This window comes from Sylvia atricapilla, chromosome 28 (genome assembly GCF_009819655.1).
Source record: "Sylvia atricapilla isolate bSylAtr1 chromosome 28, bSylAtr1.pri, whole genome shotgun sequence".
Taxonomy (NCBI): Eukaryota; Metazoa; Chordata; class Aves; order Passeriformes; family Sylviidae; genus Sylvia; species Sylvia atricapilla.
Window position 1 is genome coordinate 3,944,091 of NC_089167.1, and position 15,338 is coordinate 3,959,428.

The window sequence follows — 15,338 nt, forward strand, 5'->3', positions numbered from 1 at the left end:
TAAAGGGAATCCCGAACTGGAGAAGTTCGTGGGGCGGAGGCAGGAGGGGAATCAGGGATTTTGGGGATCCGGGTTGGACTGGAGAGACAAAACCCCTGGGAAAGGGCCCAAAACCCTCCGAAAGGGCCCTGAAACCTTCAGGAAGGGCACAAAACCCTCTGAGCGGGCTCAAACCCCTCCTGAAAGAACCCAAAACCCTCCGAAAGGCTCCCTAAAGCCTCTGAAACAGACCCAAAGCCTCTGAGAGTGACCCCAAACTCTGCCATTGACCCCAAAAGCCTCAGAAAGGAACCGGAGCCTCTGAAATTCACCCCAAACCCTCGGGAATTGACCTAAAACCCTGTGAAAAGGACCCGAAACCCTGTGTAGGAACCTTAAATCCTCTGAAATTGATCCCAAATCCTCTGAAAAGGACCCCAAACCCTATGAAATTTACTGCAGAGCCCCTAAAGTTGACCCCGAGGACACAAAACCCAGCCCCAGGGGTTTCCCAGGGATTTCCCATCGGATTTTGGTGGATTTGGGGTTGCACAGAGCCCAAAAATTCGGGAAAAGCAAAATTCCCAGGAGTTATTCCTTACCCCTGGGGCTGGGGGAATCAGTCAGTCCCGGGAAGCACGAGGCTGAGTCGGGAATTTTGTTGGGAATGAGAATCCCGAGGGAAAAAGGGAAATTGCTGGGTTATTAACAAGGAATTTTTTTATATAAAATCCTGATTTTTTTTTTTTTCCTCTTTGGGATTAGGCTCCAGCTCCGGGGTTTTTTCCCGTGGATTGAGCGAGGTGGAAGTGGGAGAAGTCAGGGCTGGAATGTTGAGCCCCAGCGGGGTTAAAGTTTAACAGCAGAACTGTGGGAGATGTTCCAGGGGCTGCAAAAGGGATTTGGGAACTTGGGGCAATTCCAGGAATTCCGCTGTGGGGCAAAAATTCCGGGCTGGGAATGGGACAGAGGAGGGGTTTGGAGGGGATTTTAGGGAAGAAATCTTTATTATTCCAGATTATGTCAGCCTCGCCTTGGAAACTTCCAGGGAATTTCAGCCCAGGCAGAAATTCCTGCCCAAAAATCCCATTTAAATCTCATTTTTTTTCCTGGGAGAAACAAAAATTCGGCGCTGGGTGAGGTTTGGAGGGCTGGGAAAAGGGGTTGGGAATGGGACAGAGGAGGTTTTTATAGGATTTTGGTAAAAAAAAAAAAATCCTTCAGTTATCCCAACTTGGTTTTGGAAACTTCCAGGGATCCAGAATTTCTCTGGGAATTCCATCCCAGGCAGGAATTCCTGCCCAAAATCCCATTTAAATGCTCTTTTTCCAGGGGGAATCCATTCCCTGTGTCCATCCCAGTCCTTTCCCTGGAGCCCCTTTAGGATCTGGAATTCGCTCCCAAATTTTCCCTTTTCCAGGAGAACATTCCCAGAGGTGGTTTTTATGGAATATTCCTTGGGAATGGATCCTGATTTCACAGGGATTTAGGGGATAAATCCCAGCTGGCAGCAGGGTTTGGGAAGTTGGGAAAATCCCAAAAACTTTGGGATGGGCGGCAAAAATTCCCAGAGGAACTTTTGGAATTGTGGTGGAGCCCGAATCCATTTTTAGGGATTTTTACCTGGTGTGGTGCAGAAAAAAAAGGAGATTTTCCATGGATTTGATTTGCTGTGATCAATTCATTTTTTTATGGATTTTTGTGGATGTGCTGGAGCCCAAAAAGAGGTTTTTTCTGGATTTTTCCTGGAGTGATGAAGCCCAAATCCATTTTTTAGGGATTTTTTTCCTGGTTTGGTGAAGCCCCAAAATATTTTTTTTATGGATTTTACCTGGAGTGAAGAAAACCCCCAAAATTTTTTATGGATTTTCCCTGGAATGGTGAAGCTCAAATCCAATTTTTCAGGCATTTTTCCTGGAGTGAAGAAACCCTACAAGATTTTTCCTGGATTTTTCTTGGAATGATGAATCCCAAATCCATTTTTCCGTGGATTTTTCCCAGAGTGGTGAAGCCCAAATTAATTTTTCATGGATTTTTCCTGGAGTGACAAATTCCCCAACCCCTTTTTTTTTTTTTATGGATTTCTACCTGGAATGGTGAAGCCCAAACCCATTTTTTATGGATTCTACCTGGTTTTCATCCCAAAAAAATCCCAAAATTCTCCGAATTTTGCACTCAGAGCTGCTCTTCTGACCTTGCTTGGAATGAATATTTTAGGATTTTCCAACTTTTTTTCTCCTTGGAGCAGAAGAAGGTCAAAAAAAAATCCCATTTTTTCCCTTTTCCAAGCAGAATTTCCCATTTTTTTCCCTTTATTTCCACTTCCTGAAGCATTTTTCGTGCTGCTGCCTTAAAATGGGCTGGAATTCCATGGGAATTTCCTGGGATATTCCCTTTCCCTTGGCTTTAGGAAATCTTGGAACGATTAAAAATGGTCATTTCCGTGGGTTTTGTCGGCAGGAAGGAAATCTGGGAAATTTGGGATCCTGGAAGTTGAAATTTGGGATTTTGGGAGGTCCTGGGGGGGGGGTTTTTGGGAATTTTGGGAATTTTCAGTAGCTGCTTAGACTTGGATCCTGGAAATCTTTCCCAACCCAAATCCCAGGATTTTTCCAGGCTTCTGGGAACAGGGAAATCAGGGATCTGGTGCCTAAAAAGTCCCAAATTCCTTGGAAAATGAGAAGCCAGGAGGGTTCTGGCTCTAATTCCAGCTTTTCCAGAGGTTTCCAATGAAATCCAAGAATTCCAGCTGGTTTTTCCCCCCAAGATTCCTACTCAAATATTGAGGAAAAATTTCCACCTGGATTAAAAAAAATAGGGATTGAAGCTTCTTTTGGGATTTTTTTCCCTCTCTGGGGTTGATTCCCTCTGGAATTATGGGATGGAAACTTTTCCTCTTCCCAGTTTTTTGGGAGTTTGGAGGTGGAATTGGGGATTCCAGGTTGGAATTCTGGTTGTTTTTTCCCACTGTAGAAGGACAGGGATGGATGAAAATTCAGGAAGGAATTCCCAAATTAAAGAATTCCCAAAGAATTCCCAGAAAATGTGACCTCCTCTCCTTGTTCAGATCCCTCCCAGAAATTCCAATTTTTGGGTTTTTTTTTTTTTTTTCCTGGGCTCCAGGAGCAGGAATTACCCATGGAACACCAGGAATTATCCCAAATTTAATCTGGAATAATCCTGGCCTGGATTCAAAACATCCTGAAAATTCCCAGGGGATTTTGGGCTCAGGGAGGAATCAGCTGCTGGGCTGAGTGAGGGTCATGGAATTGGGGAGAAAACGGAGGGATTCATTGGTGAGAATTCCCAAAACTTGGAGTTTTCGTCCAAATTTGGTGGAAAATACGGAAATTTGGTGGAAATGGTGGAAAAAACCTCCCAAAATTGTGGAAATCTGGTGGAAAATTGTGGAAATTTGGTGGGAATTATGGAGAAAAAACCGAAAATGTGGAAATTTGGTGGGAAAATTGTGGAATTTATGGAAATTTGGTGGAAAATATGGAAATTTGGTGGAAAATATGGAGAAAACTCCTGAAATTATGGAAATTTGGTGGGAATAGTGGAGGAAACCCCAAAATTGTGGAAATTTGGTGGGAAATTGTGGAGGAAAATGTGGAAATTTGGTGGAAATTATGGAGAAAACTCCCGAAATTGTGGAAATTTGGTGGGAAATTGTGGAGGAAAATGTGGAAATTGGTGGGAATTATGGAGCAAAAAACCGAAAATGTGGAAATTTGGTGGGGAAAATTGTGGAAAATATGGAAATTTGGTGGGAATTATGGAGAAAAACTCCCAAAATTATGGAAATTTGGTGGGAATAGTGGAGGAAACCCCAAAATTGTGGAAATTTAGTGGAAAATTATGGAAATTTGGTGGAAAATACAGAAATTTGGTGGGGAAATTGCAGAAATTTGCTGGGAAATTGTGGAAATTTGGTGGGAAATATGGAAATTTCATGGGAATTATGGAGGAAAACCCAAAATTGTGGAAATTTGGTGGAAAATATGAAAATTTGGTGGGAATTATGGAGGAAAGTCCAAACTTGTGGAAATTTGGTGGGGAAATTGTGGAAATCTGGTGGGAATGATGGAGAAAACTCCCAAAATTGTGGAATTTTGGTGGGAAAATTGCAGAAATTTGGTGGGAAAATTGTGGAAATTTGTAGAAATTGTGGAAATTCGGTGGAAATAATGGAGTAAAACCCCAATTTTTGGTGGATTTCAGCTGGGAGCTGCTCTCTGGGATTTGGGTTTTTTTTCCCTTCAGTTCCCTCATCCCAGAGCTCCTCTGAGCTTTGTCCTGTGAGGGAAAATCCAAACCAAACCTGGGATTTAAATCCTGCTCGGGTTTATTCCCAGCTGGAGTCACTCCTGGACAGTTCCTTGTTTCTCCTGGGATTTTTTTTTTTCTTTTCCATGGGAATTTTTGGGTTTAAGTTCCTGCAGTGTTCCTCTGTGAGGTTGTTCTGGGGGGTTTTGGGGAATTTTTTGGGAATTGTGTTGTTGTTTTTCTTGTGGTTCCTGGGGAAGGCTGGAAGGGGTCAACAACTGGCAAGGGGAAAAATTCCTGCAAAAAATTCCTGAAAATTCCTGCAAAATTCCCCTAAATTCCTGTAAAATTCCTGCAAAAATTCCTGGAAATTTCTGCAAAATTCCTACAAAAATTCCTGTAAAATTGCTGTAAATTCCTGCAAAAGTTCATGGAATTTTCTGCAAAACTCCTGCAAAAAAATCCTGCAAAATTCCCCTAAATTCCTGTAGATTCCTGTGAAAATGTCTACAAAATTCCTGTAAAATTCCCCTAAATTCCTGTAAAATTCCTGTAGATTCCTGCAAAAATTCCTGTAAAATTCCTGCAGAATTTCCTGAAAATTTCCTGTAAATTCCTACAATATTCCAGTCTAAAATTCCTGCCAAATTCCCCTCAATCCCTGTGAAAACTTGAGGGTTTTGTCCCAGAATTGTTGGAGTTTGTGGGATGTGGCTCATCCTTGTGCTGCTGAGTTGGGAGCTGCTTCCTGGGAAAGGGATGGATTTGGGAAGGGAATGGAAGTGAAACTGTGTCCATTTGCCATGAATTGATTCCCAAAGGAACTGAAATAAATCTGGAATTGCAGCTCTGGAATGGGATCAGAGAGAAGAGGATTATTCCTGGGGGAAAGTTTCCCTGTTGTCCCAAAGATAAAGCACAGATCCCAAAATTCCCAAATTCCAGGGGCTGGAATTGCCTTGTGGGGAACGTTCCTGGATGGATCCACCTCCTCATCCCAAATAATAACCACCTTTCCCAAAATTCAATCCCACAGCCATGGAAATCCTTGGGAAAAAAACCCCCAAATTTGGTTCTTCCCATCCCAGATTGTTCCAGGATTCCGTGAAATCCGTTTTGGCGCCGTGCAGAGGGAACAGGAGCTGACAGCCTGGAATTGGGGGTTTTGGGGCAAGAATTCCTGGCTGGGATGGAATTCCCAGATTTCCTGGATCCCTGGAAAGGGCTGGGAATGGGATTTAAGGATCTTCTGAGCCAAATCCATCTGGGATTCCGTGGAAAAGGTGGAAATGAGAGGAAGTCTCGTGCAGGGAATTCTGTAAATCCAACAGGGAAGGGAAAGGGAAAGGGAAAAAAGAGGAAAGGAGAAAGGAAAAGAAAGGAAGGAAAAGGGGAAAAGAAAAAAAAGAGGAGAGAAAAGGGGAAAGGAAAAAGGAAAAGAAAGAAAAGGGGAAAAGAGAAAAGAAAATAAAGAGAAAGGAAAAGAAAGAAAAGAGAAAAGGGGAAAGGAAAAAAATAAAGGAAAGAAAAGAGGAGAGGAAAAAGGAAAATAAAAGGAAAAAGGAGAAGAAAGAAAAGGGGAGAAGAAAATGGAAAAGAAAGGAAAGAGGAGAGGAAAAAGGAAAAGAAAGGGAAGAAAAGGGAAAAGAAAAAGGAAAAGAAAAGGGGAAAGGAAAAAAGAAAATAAAAGGGGAAAGGGAAGGGAAGAGTCCAGCACGTGTGTGCACAAGCCCAGACTCCCACAGTACCAGTGCTGAGGGCTCACCTGCACTCCCTGAATCCCGTTTTTCTGTGTTTTTTCCCTGTTTTCCGTGGGAGCAGAGCCTGGCCCAGCTGGAGAACCTGTGCAAGCAGCTGTATGAGACCACGGACACGGGCACACGGCTGCAGGCCGAGAAGGCGCTGGTGGAGTTCACCAACAGCCCCGAGTGCCTGAGCAAGTGCCAGCTGCTGCTGGAGAGGGGCAGCGTGAGTGCGGCCCTGGAGCCGGGCTGTGCATCCCACACACCCCTGAGTCCTGGGGCTGCACATCCCTGACATCCCTGAATCCTGGGGCTACACATCCCTGACATCCCTGAGTCCTGGGGCTACACACCCCTGAATCCTGGGGCTACACATCCCTGAGTCCTGGGGCTACACACCCCTGAGTCCTGGGGTTACACATCCCTGAATCCTGGGGCTACATATCCCTGACATCCCTGAGTCCTGGGGTTACACACCCCTGAGTCCTGGGGTTACACACCCCTGAGTCCTGGGGCTACACATCCCTGACATCCCTGAATCCTGGGGTTACACATCCCTGAGTCCTGGGGCTTCACACCCCTGAGTCCTGGGGTTCCATGTCACAGACATCCCTGAGTCCTGGGGTTACACATCCCTGAATCCTGGGGCTACACATCCCAGACATCCCTGAATCCTGGGGTTACACATCCCACACACCCCTGAGTCCTGGGGCTACACATCCCAGACATCCCTGAGTCCTGGGGCTACACATCCCTGACATCCCTGAGTCCTGGGGTTACACATCCCTGAGTCCTGGGGTTACACATCCCAGACATCCCTGAGTCCTGGGGTTACACATCCCTGAGTCCTGGGGCTACACATCCCTGACATCCCTGAATCCTGGGGCTACACATCCCAAACATCCCAAAATCCTGGGGTTACACATCCCAGACATCCCTGAGTCCTGGGGTTACACATCCCTGAGTCCTGGGGCTACACATCCTGAGTCCTGGGGCTACACATCCCTGAATCCTGGGGTTACACACCCCTGAATCCTGGGGCTACACATCCCAGACATCCCTGAATCCTGGGGCTACACATCCCTGACATCCCAAAATCCTGGGGCTACACATCCCAGACATCCCTGAATCCTGGAGTTCTGCATCCCAAAAATGCCCCAAAATCCTGGAGTTCCACATCCCAAAAATGCCCCAAAATCCTGTTGTTCCACATCCCAAAATTTGCCCAAAACCCTGAGGTTCCACATCCCAAAAATTCCCCAAAAATCATGGAGTTCCAGGCTGGATAAAGGAATTTTAATTGCAAGATTTCCTGCAATATTCCTGTAAAATTCTTGCAATATTCCTGTAAAATTCCTGTAAATTTCCTGCAATATTCCTGGAAAACCCTGTAAAAACCTGGGTTTTTTACCCCAGAACTGTTGGAATTTGTGGGATGTGGCTCATCAAGGACAATTTCTGCTCCAACTCCAATTCCAGGGTGGGATTTCCTTCTGATCCGTTTCTTCTCCGTGAATTGAAATCCCCACGTTTTTTATGGAATTGTTTTTCCCTGTTTTTTTTGTTCCCCAGTCCTCCTATTCCCAGTTACTGGCGGCCACCTGCCTTACCAAACTGGTGTCACGCACAAACAACCCCCTGCCGCTGGAGCAGCGCATCGACATCCGTGAGTCCGGGGCCATTCCCAAAAAATTCCCGGCGCTTTCCTTCCCTTTCCCTGCCTGGGAGCTTCCCTGCCTCCCCTGGGGATCCTCGGGGTGGGAATGTCACCCTTCTCCTGGTTTGTTCCGGGGGAAATCCAGCCCTTCTGCAGGTCTAAATCCAGCCTTTTCCCAGGTTTATTCCAGTTTTAGATCCAGCCGTTTGTTCTAGGTCTAAATCCAGCCTTTTTCCAAGTCTAAATTCAACCTTTTTCCAAGTCTGTTCCAGGGCTAAATCTGACCTTTTTCCAGGTCTAAATCCAGCCCTTTTCCAGGTATATCCCAGAGTAAATCCAGCCTTTTCCCAGCCCTTTTTCAGGGTAAATCCGGCCCTGTCCAAGGTCTATTCCAGGGCTGAATCCAACCTTTTTCCAGGCCTAAATCAAACCCTTTCCTAGGCCTATTCCAAGGTGAATCCAGGCCTTTTCCAGGTCTGTTCTGGGGCTAAATGCAGCCCTTTTCCAAGACCTATTCCAGGGCTACATCCAGCCCTGTTCCAGATCTAAACCCAACCTTTTCCCAGCTCTATTCCAGGGCTAAATCCAGCCCTTTCTCAGGGTAAATCCAGCCTTTTCCCAGGTTTATTCCAGGGCAAATCCAGCCATTTCCCAGTATCTTAAATCCCCCAATAACCCCCCAACCCTTCTCCCTTACTCCGGCCATTTCTTTCGACTTCCCCCCACTCCTCCCCTGGAATCAACCTTCCCAAATCTCCTTTTCCTTCCAGCCACTCCCAATGGGTTGGATTTTTGTCTCCAGCTCCACCTTTTCCATGTTTTCCAGGGAATTATGTGCTGAACTACCTGGCCACGAGGCCGAAGCTGGCGACGTTCGTGACGCAGGCGCTGATCCAGCTCTACGCCAGGATCACCAAACTGGGCTGGTTCGACTGCCAGAAGGACGAGTACGTCTTCAGGAACGTCATCAACGACGTCACCCGCTTCCTGCAGGTCAGATTCCCTCCTCAGAATTCCTGGGATTCACCAAAATCCAGGAGTTTTCCACTGGTGTGACGAGTTCAGCTCTTCCGTTGTTGGTGCTTTCAGCTGGGGCTGCCGAGGGGAAACAGCTCCTTAAAATTCAGGGGATTGTTTCTGTAGGCAGGGAATTGTTCCTGGATGCTCCCAGCTTTGCTCCAGGTTCCTGCAGGTCAGGTTTCTTCCTCAGAATTCCCAGGATTCCCCAAAATCCAGGAGTTTTTCCACTGGTGTGATGAGTTCGGCTCTTCTGTAGTGATGTTTTTAGTAGGGGCTGCCGAGGGGAGACAGCTCCTTAAAAATCAGGGAATTGTTCCTGGATGCTCCCAGTTTTTTGCACCAGGTTCCTGCAGGTCAGATTCCCTCCTCAGAATTACCAGGATTCCCCAAAAATCCAGGAGTTTTCCACTGGTGTGATGAGTTCGGCTCTTCATGTTTGTGTTTTCAGTAGGGGCTGCCAAGGGGAGACAGCTCCTTAAAAATCAGGGAATTATTTCTGTGGGCAGGGAATTGTTCCTGGGAGCAGGGAATTGTTCCTGGATGCTTTCAGTTTTTTGCACCAGGTTCCTGCAGGTCAGATTCCCTCCTCAGAATTCCTGGGATTCCCCAAAATCCAGGAGTTTCCTGCTGGTGTGAAGGAGTTCAGGTTCTTCCATGTTTGTGTTTTCAGTTGGGGGCTTCCAAAGGGAAACAGCTCCTTAAAAATTCAGGCAGCAGGGAATTGTTCCTGGATGCTCCCAGTTTTTTGCTCCAGGTTCCTGCAGGTCAGATTCCCTCCCAGAATTCCCAAGATTCCCCAAAATCCAGGAGTTTCCTGCTGGTGTGAAGGAGTTCAGCTCTTCTGTAGCGATGTTTTCAGCAGGGGCTGCCGAGGGTGAAGAGCTCCTTAAAACTCAGGGAATTGTTCCTGGGAGCAGGGAATTGTTCCTGGATGCTCCCAGTTTTTTGCTCCAGGTTCCTGCAGGTCAGATTCCCTCCTCAGAATTCCCAGGATTCCCCAAAATCCAGGAGTTTCCTGCTGGTGTGAAGCAGTTCGGGCTCTTCATGTTTGTGTTTTCAGCAGGGGCTGCCGAGGGTGAAGAGCTCCTTAAAACTCAGGGAATTGTTCCTGGGAGCAGGGAATTGTTCCTGGATGCTCCCAGTTTTTTGCTCCAGGTTCCTGCAGGTCAGATTCCCTCCTCAGAATTCCCAGGATTCCCCAAAATCCAGGAGTTTCCTGCTGGTGTGAAGCAGTTCGGGCTTCTTTCATGTTTGTGTTTTCAGTAGGGGCTGCTGAGGGTGAAGAGCTACTTAAAACTCAGGGAATTGTTCCTGGGAGCAGGGAATTGTTTCCTAGATGCTCCCAGTTTTTTTTGCACCAGGTTCCTGCAGGTCAGATTCCCTCCCAGAATTCCGAGGATTCCCCAAAATCCAGGAGTTTTCCCACTGGTTGTAAAGGAGTTGAGGCTTTTCCTTATTGGTGGTTTTCAGTAGGGACTTAGAAGGCAAAAAAAGCTCCTTAAAATCCGGGAATAATTCAGGGAATTGTTCCTGATGCTCCCAGCTCTAGGATCCACCTTTTCCAAACTCAAATCCATCCCCTGGATGAGTAGAAAATCAAGACTTTTTTTTTTCTTCCTTGTTCCTTTCCCATGTGCAGAAATTGGGGTTTATATTTACTCCTTAAAATTTCAGGGAGCAGGGAATTTTTATATTTTATTCCTTAAAGCTTCAGGGACTTGTTCCTTGGAATGCTCCACCTTTAGGATCCATCTTTCCAAACTCAAATCTATTCCAGGGATTTCTTTGGAATTTTCTGCATTCATTCTCTCAGATCAACCTCCCCAACAGCTCCTTGTTTCGTTTGGACTTTTTTAGCCAAGAATTTTCTCCAGGGATAAAAACAAAAAAAAAAAAAAAGGAGTTTTCCAATGGAAAAAATAAAAACAAAAAACAAGGAAAAAAAATTTTAGAAAGAATAATAAAATAAAAAAGGAGGTGGGTTTTTTTCTTTTGGTTTTTTTGTGGTTTTTTTTTGGTTTTTTTATTTTTGGGTTTTTTTGGGGGGGTTTTTTGGGGTTTTTTTGTGGGTTTTTTGGGGGGTTTTATTTTTGTTGTTTTGGGTTTTTTTGGTGGTGGTTTTTTTTTTGTGGGTTTTTTTTTTTGTGTGTTTTTTTTTTTTCCCTTAGAAAAAAGAGTTTTTTCCAAGGGAAAAAAAAAACCCAACAAAATAAAACAGAAAAAAAAAAAAAAGAGTTTTTTCCAAGGGGAAAAAAAATACACACATATATATATATTATAAATAAAAAGGAGTTTTTCCAAGGGGAAAAAAAAAAAGAAAAAGAAAAAAAAAAACACCAAGGGGAAAAAAAAAAGATCCAAGAAAAAAAAAAATGGAGTTTTCCAAGGAAATAAAGGAATTTTCCCAAAAAAAAAGCTGTGCCTTTGCCTCCCAGGACAGTGTAGAGCACTGCATCATAGGAGTGACAATCCTGTCCCAACTAACGAATGAAATTAATCAAGTAAGGTGCTACAGCCTTCCTCAGTGACAGTAAGTGTCCAATTTTCTCATTCATATTGTTGTGTCCTGTTTTTTTCTGGGTTTTTTTTTGGGAATTTCTCTGTCTGGGAGGGGTTTGAGGGGGGATTTGGGGATTTTGTTGGTGTTTGTTTCTCACTCCCTGTTTGTGGTGAGATGCTGTGAGCTCTTGTCTTGAGGGATTGTTCTGTTTTGTTGGCATCTTCCATCTTTTCCCGTGTTTTGGTGGGGGTTTCTGGGAGGAAGGGGAAAAAAAAACCAAGGATAAGGAATTATTAGGAGGAAAAAGGAAAAAATAAAACAAGGATGAGGACTTACTTAGGGAGGAGAAAGGAAAAAAAAAACCCAAGGATAAGGAATTATTTAGGGGAAAAGGGCGAAAAGGAAAAACCCCAAGGATAAGGAATTATTTGGGGAGGAGAAGGAGAAGGGACGAAAAAAACCAAGAATAAGGAATTATTTAGGGAGGAAAAAAGAAAAAAAACCCCCAAGGGATAAGCATTATTTGGGAGGAAAAAGAAAAAAAAAAAACCAAGGATAAGGAATAATTTAGGGAGGAAAAAGGAAAAAAAAAACCAAGGATAATGAATTATTCGTGAGGAGTAAGGAAAAAAAAAACCAACAAGGATAGGGAATTATTTAGTGAGGAGAAAGAAAAAATAAACACAAGGAATGAGGAATTATTTCGGGAGGAGAAGGAAAAATAAAAACAAGGATGAGGAATTATTTAGGAGGAGAAAGGAAAATTTTAAAAAAAAAGGAATTAATTAGGGAGGAAAAAAGAAAACCCAAGGATAAGGAATTATTTAGGGAAGGAAAAAAATTTAAAAAAAAAGAATTATTTAGGGAGGAAAAAAGAAAAAAAGAAACCCAAGGATAAGGAATTATTTGGGGAGGAAAAAGGAAAAAAAAGCCTAAGGATAAGGAGTTATTTGGGGAGGAAAAAGGAAAAAAAATAAGGATAAGGAGTTATTTAGGGAGGAGACAGGGGGGAAAAAAACCCCAGGATAAGGAATTATTTTAGGGAGGAGAAGGGAAAAAAAAAAAAACCAAGGATAAGGAATTATTTAGTGAGGAGAAGGGAAAAAAAAACAGGATAGGGAATTATTATAGCAGAGGAAAAAAGGGGAAAAAAACCCAAGGATAAGGATTATTTAGGAGGAAAATAAAAAAAAAAAACCCAAGAATAAGGAATTATTTGGGGAGGAAATAAGAAAAAAACCCCCAAGGATAAGGGAAAAACACCCCAAATTTTCCAACTGTGCCCATTTTTGAACCATCCTTTTTATCCAGGATGAAAACACAGAAGGAATTTCTGGGATAAAATTCCCACAAAAATCCTGCTGGATTCCCTGGGCTGAGGTCTGGAATCCTGCCTCAGCTTTTCCAGGGGATTTAAAAATCCCTCCAAGGCTCCTCTTTGGAATTCCCTCCTGGAATTGCTGCTGGAAGTTGAGATGAGCAGCTTTACTGCTGCTTTCCAGTTTCCGGGGTTTTTCCATGGCTTTTTCCATTTTTTTCCATGGTTTTTTCCATTTTTTTCAATGGTTTTTCCATTTTTTCCATGGTTTTTCCATTTTTTCCATGGTTTTCCATTGTTTTTCCATGGTTTTTCCATTTTTTTCCATGTTTTTTTTTCCATTTTTGTTTCCACCGGTTTTTCCATGGTTTTTCCATGGTTTTATCCCCATGGTTTTTTTCCATTTTTTCCATGGTTTTCCATTTTTTTCCATGGTTTTTTCCATTTTTTTCCCACAGTTTTTTCCATGGTTTTTCCATTTTTTTTTTCCATGGTTTTTCCGTTTTTTCCATGGTTTTTTTCCATTTTTTTTCCAATGGTTTTTCATTTTTTTTTCAATGGTTTTTTCCATTTTTTTCCATGGTTTTTCCATAGTTTTTCCATGGTTTTCCTTTTTTTTTCCACTGGTTTTTTCCATGTTTTTTTCAATGGTTTTTTCCATTTTTTCCATGTTTTTTTTCCATTTTTTTCCCTGATTTTTCCATTTTTTTCAATGGTTTTTCCATGTGTTTTTCCATTTTTTTTTCCATTTTTTCCCTGGTTTTTCCTTTTTTTTTTGCCCCATGGTTTTTCCATTTTTTCCATGGTTTTTCCCATAGTTCTCCATGTTTTTTTCCATTTTTTTCCATGTTTTTTTTCATTTTTCTATGTGTTTCCATTTTTTCCATGGTTTTTCCATGCTTTTTCCATTTTTTTCCATGGTTTTTTCCATAGTTTTTTCCATGGTTTTTTCCATTTTTTTTCCATGATTTTTTTCCATTTTTTCCACGGTTTTTCCATTTCTCCCACGTTTTTCCCATTTTTTCCACGGTTTTTCCATTTTTTTCCACAATTTTTCCATTTTTCCCATGGCTTTCCCCTCAGCCAAGCAGATTTTGCTGCAGTCCTGAGGGTCACAATGGTGATAAAAATCTCTGATTTTCCTTAGAAAAGAGGTGGGAAAAAAATGTTTCATTTTTCTGTCTCCCTAAGTAACAAATTCTGAATTTTCTGGGATGTGGTTTAATCCAGAGAAATGCTGGAGGAATTAAATTGATCTCAGAGCAGGAAATGGAGGGGCCCAATTCCTTGATTTAATCCAAATTTGCTGACTTCAGCCAAATTCACCAATTTAATCGTGGAGAAAAAGAAGGAAAATCCCATTTTCTCAAGGCCAGAAATAAAAGGAATTTTCCATCCCCACAAAGGGAATTAAATAATATTCATTTCCCTCAACTCCCTGAAATCCCCAAAAGTCTGAGCTGAGGAATAATTTGGATTTTAAAGCACCTGAAAAAATTGAAAATCTGTTGGGGCTTTTCCTTCTCTCCTACAACACAAAGGGCGGATTTTGGGATCCTCCAGGGAATTGTCGGGAAAATTCAGGTCTCAAATCCAACATTGGAGGGGGTGGAAATTGGAATTGGAGTGAGGAGCAGGAAAACAGAACTTTTCCAAGGGGAGCTTATTCAGGAATTCTGCATCCCAGATTTGGCTGGGATTGATGGCAAAAATGGGAATTTTCCTCGTTTTGTCCCTTTTCCTGGGGAAAAAAAAAAAACAAAAACCCACCTGAGTTTTGCTGTTCCCAGCTCTGGGCTCCAGTGACAGATCCAGGAGTGGAATTTATCCCAAAAAACAAAGTCCACCCTGGAGAAACTCCTTCCACTTCCCTTCTCCCTCTGGATTTTAATTCCTGGTGTTTTTATCCCTGTCTGCTCAGCAGCTCCAGCTGCGACTGAAGCCTTTGGAGCTGGGAATTCCCATTCCTAAAATCCCTAAAAACTCATTTTTTGCTGTTGATTTGGGCAAAGATTGAAGTGAAACTAGGAATAAATCGAGAATAAAAACCCTAGGAATGTGGATTTGTGCAAGGAAAAACTGTGGGAATTGCATCCCGCTGGTTCTGGGGACTGAACCCTTCACAACTGGGAATTCCCATTCCTAACCTCCCAAAACCCCATTTTTGTGTTGATTTGGAATAAAATCAGGAATAAACCCCCCAGGAATGTGGAGTTGGAAATAAAACTGGGAATAAGCCCCTCAGGAATGGGATTTGTCCAGGGAAATGCTGTGGACTGCATCCTGCTGTTCTGGGGACTGAACCCTTTGGAGCTGGGAATTCCCATTCCTGAAATCCCCAAAAACCCATTTTTTGCTGTTGATTTGGGCAAAGATTGAAGTGAAACTAGGAATAAATTGAGAATAAAACCCCAGGAATGTGGATTTGTGCAGGGGAAAAAATGTGATGAATTGCATCCTGCTGGTTCTGGGATTGAGTCCTTTACAGCTGGGAATTCCCATTCCTAAAACCTCCCAAATAAACCCATTTTTGTGCTGATTGGAAATAAATCAGGAATAAAATGCCAGGAATGTGGGTTTGTGCAGGGAAAAACTGTGAATTGCATCCTGCTGCTTCTGAGGACTGAACCCCTTGGAGTTCAGAATTCCCATTCCTAACCGCCCCCCAAAAAAAAAAACATTTTTGCTGCTGATTTGGGAATAAAACTGGGAAATAAACCCCCCAGGAATGTGGATTTGGAAATAAAACTGGGAATTATCCCCTAGGAATGTGAATTTGTCCAGGGAAGAGCTGTGGAATTGCATCCTGCTGCTTCTGGGGACTGAACCCTTTACAGCTGGGAATTCCCATTC

At 43.1% G+C, this 15,338-nt stretch overlaps 2 protein-coding genes across 2 annotated transcripts in view; both read left to right on the top strand.

The window, feature by feature from the left end:
- DUSP26 (dual specificity phosphatase 26) overlaps window positions 1–15,338 on the top strand; it is a 252,439-nt gene that overhangs the window by 227,054 nt on the left and 10,047 nt on the right. The gene's annotated exons all lie outside the window — the stretch shown is intronic.
- The window catches only part of XPO7 (exportin 7), a 42,355-nt gene that overhangs the window by 753 nt on the left and 26,264 nt on the right, over window positions 1–15,338 (top strand). Inside the window, 4 exon segments of the mRNA XM_066337099.1 lie at window positions 6,070–6,216; window positions 7,563–7,656; window positions 8,474–8,640; window positions 11,103–11,168. Of these exon segments, the coding sequence (XP_066193196.1) occupies window positions 6,070–6,216; window positions 7,563–7,656; window positions 8,474–8,640; window positions 11,103–11,168 (474 nt within the window).